This window comes from Sceloporus occidentalis, unplaced genomic scaffold, assembly GCF_023333645.1.
Source record: "Sceloporus occidentalis isolate IW3139 unplaced genomic scaffold, rSceOcc1.0.p SCAF_2, whole genome shotgun sequence".
Classification (NCBI taxonomy): Eukaryota; Metazoa; Chordata; class Lepidosauria; order Squamata; family Phrynosomatidae; genus Sceloporus; species Sceloporus occidentalis.
The window spans coordinates 144,819,575-144,830,520 of NW_028316982.1; the positions used below are offsets into that span (position 1 = coordinate 144,819,575).

A 10,946-nucleotide genomic window follows, 5' to 3' on the forward strand; every position below is an offset into this window, starting at 1 on the left:
AGACGTATTCCTGAATGTAATTGTTGATATAGATTTCCCTCTCCTGAATCATTTAAAGAAAGATAAAATTCAGCTTTAGCAATATAAGCATGATGAAAGGAACTGTTTAAAACTTTTTGCCAAGTATCTGACCACCTTGTGAAAGACAGCCAAATCTTAAGCCTGGCCCTGTTCCCATACATTATGAAGAGAGTTCAATGTGGCAGAAACATGCTGAGGCAAAAGAGGTTCAAGGATAAGCGGCCAAGAGATCACTCACCAACCTTCCAATCAGAAAAGCTCTTAGATTTATTACAAGGTGGGAATCTAACTATTTAGGTCTGTGATAGCCATATTAGGAGAGAAAATATAGGAATCTTAAGAGCCAAGACTGAAAGCTAGTTCAGTCATTTGGAAAGTAGCGGTGACCCAACCACTTTTCAAAATCTCTTTTCAGATCTCCAAATCCTTCCTGTAGATGTTGGTTTACCTGTTTCTTTCATCCTGGCTGGTTTCTAGGCAACCTTTAGAATCAGCAGCATGTGAGCAAAAGCTCAGAAAATCTTTGCAGCATAAAGAGGACTGGTCATTTCTAGGCTGCCAATGACCCCAAAATACCCATATTGTCTTACTACATCTTTTTCTCATTTCAGTGCCTACAGATGAAAAGGCAGATTTTTTTTTAGTTTCTTTATTACAACTTCTTCAAATGTTTGCATTTTTAATATAATATGTCTCTTTCTACATTATTTCTTATGGTTATTTGCATACAGTATTTACAATTCCAACAAAAAAAAAATGAGAAAAAATGAGAATCTACCAATTTCTTCAGTTTAACTCCCTTTTTTTTATCTTGGCTGCTTTGCACTTTTTTATTCACTTCAATCTAATGGTTGCCACTCATTTTTCTTCTATCCATTTTGATAATCTGTCTAATAATCTGTCCAGCTCCATATTATCTAAAGATTTTTTTAGCCATTCGTCTACTGTAGATAAGTCTTTTTGTTTCCATTTTTGCACTAAGAGTAATCTTGTAGAGGTAATCATATATAGCATAGTATTTTGGTGTTTTTTCACATCATGGTCAGTGATTTTATTGACCATATTTAACAAATACATTTCTGGGAGAATTTCATAGTTTTGAATAATGTTGTGAATTCCTCCAGAATTTTTGAATCTTAGAGCATTTCTAGCACATATGATACCAGCTTCCGACCTCTTCTACGCATTTCCAACACTTATTTTTATTGTTTTTATATATTTTAGCTATTTTGACCAGTGTTAAGTGCCAGCAGAAGGCCATTTTCAAATAATTTTCTCTGATGGTTTGGCACTTGGAAAATTTAAATGTCTTTTTTGTAGCGTATTGACAACTGTCTATATCTACTGACTTGCCAATGTCATTGGCCCATCTTATCATTATTTCTTTTATGATCTGAGAGGAGTTTGTCAATTTTTGTCTGTTACCTTCCATCAAATTAACCAAGTCATTTTTCATAATCTCGAAGCCTTCCTGTTTTAAATCAAGTTTGAATCTGCCTGATAATTGTTTATGTAATAACCAATGGCTTTGGGGTTCGGGTTCTTTGATTTTCTCCAGCGATTTCATAGCATACTGTTGTTGGTTGTTTTTTGTTATGATATCTTTATATCTTAACCAATTCTCTGTCGTACTAGTTCTGTTATAAAAGGCTTCTCCAGGTGACACCCAACTTGGTATTTTGGTGTAGAAAGCCAATTTTATTTTTAGCCAGGTGTTAAGAATAGCTTTCCCGGCAAAGTGATGTTTGAATTCTTTGTGTATTTTTTGTTTTCCATACCATAGGTAGGCATGCCACTCAAATCGCAGATTAAAGCCCTCCAAATTTAACAGTTTTTTGTTTTCCAAACTGATCCAATATGTTATCCATACAAGTATGATGGCCTGGTAGTAAGTTTTTAACTTGGGTATTTCACATCCACCGTTTTGTCAGGAATCAATTAAGTCTTCCATCTAACATGGGATTTCCCCCCTCCCATATAAACCTCTTAGGTTCCTTATTCCATAATTGGATGGTTTTTCATTTACTATAGGCAGAAAGTTTGCAAAAACAAAGTTAAATTTAGGGAGTACTATAATTTTAATAGTTACTATTCTACCTGTATAGTATCATCTGAGTTTTGTCCATTTTTGTAAATATTTCTGAATCCCCCCCCCCCCAATAAAGCTCCATAGTTGTTATTAAATAGCTCTATGTTTTTATTGGTTACTCAGATTCCTAAATATTTAGCTTTTTTTTTTTTACAATCTTACAATTTGAAATTTGTTCTTTCAAACAACTCTTAATCCAGTTTGAGACTGCTTTAACTGCCCTGGCTCAGTGCTAGGAATCCTGCAAACTGTAGTTTAATGTGACACTCTTAATTATATAAAAATAAAAAATAACAACGGACATACACAAGTAAAAAAATAACAATTAAACAACCATATTAAAAAAAATTAAATGGTTAAAATATTGTTAGTAGAATGATGATAAACACATTCCAGTTAAAAGATCATATGTGGGAGGGGATTCAACAGACCAGGGCAGTCACTGAAAATGCTCTCGACAACTGAACCTGTGGTGGCTCTGGAAACACAGAAAAGGTCTTCCCCGAGGATCTTAAAATTTGTGCAGACTCTCCAAAGAGAAATAGTTTTTCAGATAGACTGGAACTAAACTGTAATTGAAATTCACATTTTGTCTTTGTTATTGAACCACAAATGTAACTATGGCCCCATACAGACAGGCCAAAATAAAGCTGCTTCGGGTCACTTTGGAGGTATGCTGTTTAAATGATGCTTGAGTCCTAAGAGTCCGAAAGCTGCGCCAAAGCTGCACTCCAGTCCTTAGGACTGGATCGTGGCTTTGGCGTAGCTTCCAGACTCTTAGGCCGCATGCATCATTTAAACAGCATACCTCCGAAGTGACCCGAAGCAGCTTTATTTTGGCCTGTCTGTATGGGGCCTTAGCTTCTTTATAAGATTTTAAAATATCTTGTTTCTAACATCCAACATGTGGAACCATGGAGAATGTTCCATAAATATTCCTATGGAATAGATAAATTATCCCAGACACTTGGCTCCAGTGCATATAGAATATATGTGTGTGTGTGTGTATTATGTACATGTCAATGAGATGAGAATTATATAGATAAAATAAACCTGGATGTGAATTTTTGAAGTGTATACAAACTATCTACTTTAGGTGTGGAGAAGCTTCAATCCTCCAAATATTTTGTAGTTCTAGTTCCAGAATCCCTGGTTTCTTACTCATATTTCTACTTCATTTTGATCAACGTATTAGTGAAGGTTTTAAGTGTCTGTCGTGTCATACGATCACCAACATCAATTCAATTATTTTAAGTATTTATATTAAAAATTCTTCTCTCTTTCCTCTCTACAACTGATGTGAATGGGTGACTTTTTCCATTTCCAAAATAAAGGTTTGTTTTCATTCATAAACCCAGTGCAGCGTTCGTCATAGATCTCTAGGCGCTCAACACTTGCCAGCTTTCTATTAATGGAGATCTGAAAAGGAAACAAGGAGGCAAGGGAAGCCAAGGAGGTTGGTGCCTGCCAGATCATAGCTCTCTGAGGCCTGACCCAGCAGACAGGAGCAGCTGCATTCTCATCATCCTTGGCAAGGCCTTCTTCTCCCATGGGAAGAGGAAACCCAGGAAAATGGCCTCTGCCTTTCATTGCCTTTTTACAAACGCTGTGTCACAATTCAAGAAACTGTCCATTCCCAGACAAAACTGGCCCAAGTTCTCCAAAAAGAGTAAGAAATATGACTTGCTTCGCATGGACATCCTATTCACATGTTCTACATATGATTCCACTCAGCCTGTGAGGAGGGGAGCATGCCAGCCCTGCTGCCTGTACCACTGCCATGATGAAATCAGTGAGTCTGGATGGGGAGACTCTTTTATGCACGGAGGCTCGCCACATGATTCTGAAACCTGATGCACCAGGGTTCTCCTTACATGAAGAACCTCCATGGATAGAAGCAGTTTTCAGGTGTTTCTTTTCAAATGAGCAAAGCAATGTCAAAACAGAGGGACAGCATGCTTCCTTCTTTGCATGTTTAGTTAAAGTCTATTCAGATCCTTACATTTTCCCTCTGAAGCAAAGAACTACTTCATTTAACAAAGCAGCTGGCAATGAAGCTTCTTTTTACAAAGGGTTTTTATGATCACCCAGCTCCCTCCTGCTACATCTACTGCCTAGCTACTGGTTTACTGGTTTGAGTGTTGGACTACATTTCTGGAGATCATTAAAAAAACACCAGTGGGTGACCTATGGCAAGTCACACTCACTCAGCCTCAGAGGATTGGCAATGCCAAACCCTCTCAGAAGCAACTTGCCAAGAAACCGCTGTGATAGGTTCATCTTAGGGTTGCCATGAATAAAAAAATTCACAAAACTAAACACAACAACAACAAAAGTGGAAGGAAGAAAGCTGGAGAAACACAGACGTTTAGTGTTGGGTTGTAGCAGTGTGCCTGCAATAAAAAATACAATAAAAATTGAGTTGAAAAAGAGTAAGATTCTGTTCTAGCTGATCATACTTTAGCGGAGTGTGCCTGCTATTTAATGAGTCTGCTCTAGTCAGGACTAATAGTGTGTGTCACTATTTAAACCAGTGTGTATCAACTGAATATACTTTTGATTTTTGTTGTGGGTGGGTGAGAGGAGATGATTTTGGCTGGGATCAAGTCTATAAATCTGATGAAGAAAATACCTGCCTGACCTGTTCTTTACCTACAAGACACCCAAATGAGTCTGGCAAAGCTCTGTGGAAATGTAGCATCTAGATCAAGCATGATAATTTCTTGGACCAATTATAGAGAACCACTCAGGATGCCAGTAGCGTATCAGATTCCTACCTACGTTGCTTACTTTTGTCTTGCTTCAGCCCACACACAACTTAACAGAAGCTGTGTCTGACATCTGGCCTTCCAGAATATTCCATCTAGCTGGAGGAGCTTGCATGTCCCCTGGCAACCACCTGAAAATATCTTTGGGCTCAAGCCATTTATGCCTATGTGTCCATAGCTGCCAAAGAGAAGATTCCAGAAAGTGTAAGGCAGATATGGTACTATAAAGAAAGTTCTATTACCAGGAAAAGCCAATGAGCACCTGTTCTCCATTTCTTGTCTTTAAAGGATGCATTGGACCCCAGTGCATAGAGCAGGGGAAACTCATGGTGTGAGCACAAATGTCGCTGATGTAATCCTGATTTGGTTTAGTGCTGCTGAAAAAGAGCAGAAGGAAAATTACAGAACATAAAAACTCAGAAGAAATGAACAGAGATGCAAAGCAGGAGGAGTGAACTAGGTGACACAGACCAAACACAAATACTTTTGCTATTGCAAGTATCATTTTAAAAATCACTTCTTCGCCCCCAAATGGCAGGCATTAAAGGGACAATAAGGTGTTGTGAACTTTTCCTTTCTTTAGGATCTTGTCTGCACTGCAGAAATAAAGCAGTTTGACACCACTTTAACTGCCATGGCTCAATGCTATGGAATTTTGGGGTTTGTAGTTCTGTGAGATATATAGCCTTCTCTATCAGGAAGCTCTGGTGGCCCACCAAAGTACAGATCCTTGAATTCGATAGCACTGAGTCATAGCAGTTAAAGCTAACAGGGGACAGAGAAAAGGCAGAATTACTCAACACCTTCTTTGCTTCAGTCTTCTCAGAAAAGGAAAGGGGTGCTCAACCTGAGGATAATGTAACAGGACAGAATAGGGGAATTTCAGCACAGAAGAAGTCAAGAGATAGTACAGGAATACCTTGTTCATCTAAGTGAATATAAGTCTCCGGGACCAGATGAACTACATCCAAGGGTATTTAAAAATGGCAAATGTAATATCAGAGCCATTGCCAATAATCTTTGAAAACTCCTGGAGAACAGGAGAAGTCCCAGCAGACTGGAGGAGGGCAAACGTTGCTCCCATTCGAAAAGGGGGAAAAGGAGGATCCCAATAATCCCGCCAGTTCAGACAGACAAAACGCCACAGGAGAAGCATCTCCAAGCCCAGCTTGACTACCTCGTGAATTTCGTGAAGGAAAAAAAGCAGGAAAAGGAGCGCTTGAAACAGCAAATCTCACAGGTGCCACAAGATCTCTTTGCAAATTTAAGGAAGGGTGAATTAAGTGGGGTAAACCTATATTCAAAAAATTGAAACAGAAGAGCTGACAGCCTTTGAAAACAATTGGAAACCAAACACATGCAGGAATGTGGATTAAATCCAAAGGCACCGGGAATCCAAAAGCCATGTTTTATTTGGCGTTCAATAAAATCAGTGCCAACTGGACCCCCGAAGGTGCCCTAGTAGAAAAGGCCCTCTCTCACTTCCTCCCACCATAAACAGCGCCTTAAGCAGCGACTTCATGAGCAGGTCCATTTGAGCCAGCCAAATGGAGTCTTGCATAGTCCCCCCAGCCAGTCTCCTCCATGGGCCAGCCAGCTCTTTCACAAGGGGTATTGTTCTTGACAAGAAGGAGGAGAGCAAGAAAGATACAGAAAGGGACGACAAGAAAAAAAGAAACAAAAGAGGGGAAAGAGAAGGTAGAGCCAGCACGACCCGGCTATTTTAGTTTTAAACTAGGACTCCCAAAGATTCCCTTTGTCTCCTTTCCTCCATATTTTCTTCCCTTTTTCTAGCAGGATGGACAGGAGAAGAGGATTGCAAAAACAGAGCAGAAGAAAGAAGAGAAAGAAGTTTTTGCAATCAGTCCAGAAAAGAAGGATGAGAAGGAGACGGAAAAAACCAAGGACAAGACAGAGAAGGTATAGCAAGTATAGCATGCCTGTTTAAATATTAAATTAGGACACTAGCGATCAGGGTTCAGTTCCCTGATCAAACATCAAAAAACCACTGGGTGACCTAGGGCAGATCAGACACTCTCAGCCTCATAGGATTGCAAGGGCAAAGCCCCTCTGAAGAAATTAGCCCAGAAGAACCTAAGACAGCTTTGCCTTTAGGACTCCATTAGTCCAAAATGACCTGGAGACACGCCAGCACCACCAGCAGCAGCACCACAACAAGGCAATGTCACACCCTCTTCCCCTCCTTTCTTCCAAGGGTCAGATCTCTCGTTTTGCTTTAGGACTTATCTGACCAATTTTCTTCTTTCACAGGCCAAAGAGAGTGAGGCCAAAGTTGGAGATCACGGGAACCCACCCCAGGGCCCTGTCTACATTACAGCTGGGAGCGAGCCCATAGCTATGGCAAAACAGGAGGAAGAAGAGGAGGAAGAGCTACTGGATCAGGAAACATTTGACATTGTAAGTTTACTGCCACTCCTAGCATGCTGAAAGCATGCAGAAAAGAGTATCCGTTGAACTCTTCTCCAGCATCACATTTTAGATGAACTGATTTTCCTCTCTCCTTAGCTGTCCGATGCGATAGGCAAGTTTAAAAAATTCTCCCGCCTTCCCTCCCACCCTTCACTTTCACATGGCTAAAGTATAGCTTCTCCTCTCTGTTTGTTCCCCTCTTCAGTGCCAAGAGAAGATGCGGCCAGTCGGGAAGGCCATACAAGATCTGGGCAACCCAGGCAAGGGGCGCTCGGTGGAAGAACTGGAGAATCTTATGCACAGCTGCATACTAGAGATAGGCGACCACATCAGAGAGTGCTTGAAAGCTTATCCTAAGAAGCAGAAAACTATACTCTGGCGAAGGTAAGCCTCACTTACTTACCTGCCAGGCCTTTTGCCATGGAACCCAATGACCCCGACAAGGCTATAGAAATGGAGCTGATTTGGCTCTCGGTGGCTCCCTTTATCATAACTGAGGCCCTCTTCCAGAACACCCCATTCTACCATCATCAATCCTTTGGCAGCCATTGCTTTCTATTTAGGATTGTTCTTCTAGGGGACTGACGCCTAAACTGGTATTTTGGACTTTGGCTCCCAGAAATCTAGACCGTTGATCGAGATGGCTGAGGCTTCTGGGAGCTGAAGTCCAGAATATCTGGAAGCTCTAAGGGCTGAGATGGCATGAGAGTTTTTTGTCCATGGTCTGCTGTGTGAAATTCTGGCAAAGACTAAATTTGACACGATGACCCGACTTCAGCTGGCCACACTCTGATATGGCAGCTCTATACCGCCAGCCATTCTAGACCAGTGATTCCCAGATTTTCATCCCTTCAATGTTTTGGACTTTAACTCCCCAAACTCCTGACTGTTGCTCAAACTGACTGGTGATTCTGGGAGTTGAAGTCCAAAACACCCGAAGGACCAACATTTGGGAATTAGAGGTCTACACCAACTTTATAGACGTTTAGGGGTTAGAAGGCTGAATTGTTGCCCCAGGGGCCCTTGCAGGGCTGCACCTCCCAGATTGCCCTTGAATGCCACCTACCAACAGGGCGGCCGGCGGGGGGGGGATTTTGGCAGACTTTCAGGTGGCCCTGGCTGTTTTAGGGTCAGGAGAGGGCAATTTTTCTCAAGAGAAACTTAGCTGGAATATTTGTTGTCGAATAGCTGCTCAGCAGTCAGCACAAAGTGAAAATATCATTCATTTGATTTCCCAGGAACCTATGGGTATTCGTATCTAAATTGGCTGAATTTGATGCGATGAGCTTGTTCAGGGTTTACAAAAAGGCACGCATGAAGCGGACCAAGGATGAGGAGGTGAGATTGAAAATCAGAACATGGGAGGGACATATGTTGACGGTCATGGGGACGTTTTTCGGTGAATAGAAACAATATCGGTTTCCGGAAGTTTAAAGGACCATCCCCAGCGCTTTCCTTGCATTGGGTGTCGTACCTTTGATAGATGCTCAGGAATTGAGATTAGAAGCTAGAGTGAATTTACTGCCCTGCAGATATGGGGAGGGGAAATATAGGGAAACCACAACCCTCCATTCTTAGGCTGCCCTCAGGTAGCTCTGTCAGTAGCCAGTAGCCTTTTTGGCCAGTTTGCTCTCAAGTTTGCTACTAACTTCTCCCTTTCTCCCCTCTTTTGCTCTTGATAGGAAGGGAAACGGAAGGAGGAGCTTGTGCCCTTTCAGTCAGAGCCTTCTGGGACCAGCCAGGATTCTGTGGTCCCTCAGATAACTCATGGTCCTCCTCAGAAGGTCCACCAGCCTCCTCCTCCTCCTCCTCCTTCTTCTCCCCAGATGCACGGATACCAACGCAGCAAATCCGACCACCTCTGTCAGCAAAATACTAATTTGGAATTGCCTTCTTTTTATGATTTCACACGTAATTTTGCCTTGTTTTACTTTGTTATGTTTTTTAAATGTTCAGATGTTTGTAATCGTATTGGAATCAGCTATCATACACTGGCCTATTACCACAATCAAACATTTACTTACTTACTAGGAGACACATAATTCAAATACTTATTTCAAGGTGTGGGTGGTTTCAGGGTTGGACTAGGATGCTGGTGGCCAGAATTCAAATCCAGCTTGGCCATGGAAACCCACTGGGTTCCTCTCAGCCTCAGAGGATGGCCGTGCCAAACCCAGTCTGAACAAATCTTGCCAAGAAAACCCCATGATACCTTTGCCTTAGGGTTGCCATAAGTCAGAAACACTTTGAAGGCACACGACAACAACAATAACAAACAAGGTGACACATAAATAAAATAATTATTTCGGTAGACACGTGTGTAGAAACCACTATTTCTGAACTCTCCAGGTGCCTGTTCCCAGGAGAAGTAAACCTAAGCTTGCAGCTGAACCGCAGCATCCTAATACTTGGATGCCAGTCCCAGCCAGTTGAAGGCAAGCACGCCTGCAGAGTGGGAAGTCAGCCCTGCTTTCTCTACATGCTTTTTGAGTGCCAGAGTGGTTTGAGTGTTGGCCTATGACTCTGGAGACCAGGCTTCAGTTCCCCCCTTGGCCTTGGATTCAGTGGGTGACCTTGGACAAGTCACGCTCTCTCAGCCTCGGGGGAGGGCCATGGCAAACCTATTCTGAACAAATCTCATAGAAGCATAGAGCTGGAAGAGACCGCAAGGGCCAATATTACATCTAGTCCAACCCCCTGCCATGCAGGAAGACATGAACAAAGCACTCCCGACTGATGGCCATCCAACCTCTGGTTAACAAGGCTGTTAGAAAAAAAGATTATTCACACTACCGATGATGTGGATCTTTTTAAAAAAAACTCGGGGGTTATTCACACGGTGAAAATAATCCAGGAGGAATCTGAGTTGAATCTCCATTGTTCACTCGCATCCTGAACACACTAGATTAAGTTGGACTGGGGCTACCAAAGCCCCCACTTAATCCAGATAATCAATATTGGGTTTCCCTCTGAGGTTTTTTTTCTAAAGCTCCACATCATCATTAGTGTGAATAACTGATGCAAACGGACCTGAACAGACCTGGGATAAAACTCTGCATCACTGTTTGGTGGATTGTTTGAATTTACTACCCCTGTGAGTCATATGGATGGAGATCTTGTGGCACCGTTTGAGACTGACTGAAAGAAAGCAGTTGGCAGCATGAGCTTTCCCAGACTTTCCTTTGGATGTATTTGGTGGAGTGGAAAACCAGGGATAGGCCTATACAGCGCCGCGTGGGGGAAAGCCATGGCGTGCGTGCTCATGGCATGTGCACCGCACCACACCGTGAGCTCACGGCCCATTATTTTCAATGGGGCTTCAGCACACACACTTTTTCTCTTACTCAGGGGTCCGGAACAGATCCTTCACGTAAGGGAAGGCCCCCCCTAATAATAATAATAATAACAACAACTGGAACTCCATTTTAACAGACCAGTCTGTTTCTGTAACAGAAAGGGTGGTAAACAAAGACGAAAATTAGTAAATAAACATGTCCTTTAAAAGTCTTCACTGATGTTAATATCCATCCATTTGTGTTTTTGGCGATGAATGACTGCGCTTATAAAAATTAAAAATTTGGTATATCAGCAGTAATAGTCCATTAGACCCATCAGTGCAGTTGTGGCAAATCGGATGT

The 10,946-nt window shown here is 41.9% G+C and overlaps 1 protein-coding gene across 1 annotated transcript in view; it reads left to right on the forward strand.

The window, feature by feature from the left end:
• The window catches only part of LOC149319099 (uncharacterized), a 68,024-nt gene extending 58,637 nt beyond the window's left edge, over positions 1-9,387 (forward strand). The window contains exons 2-6 of the mRNA XM_089508380.1: positions 6,673-6,798; positions 7,150-7,296; positions 7,514-7,692; positions 8,547-8,646; positions 8,991-9,387. Coding sequence (XP_089364506.1) covers positions 6,673-6,798; positions 7,150-7,296; positions 7,514-7,692; positions 8,547-8,646; positions 8,991-9,350 — 912 coding nt within the window. The 3' untranslated portion in view covers positions 9,351-9,387. The remainder of the gene's footprint in view (positions 1-6,672; positions 6,799-7,149; positions 7,297-7,513; positions 7,693-8,546; positions 8,647-8,990) is intronic.
• The last annotated feature ends 1,559 nt before the right edge of the window (positions 9,388-10,946 follow it).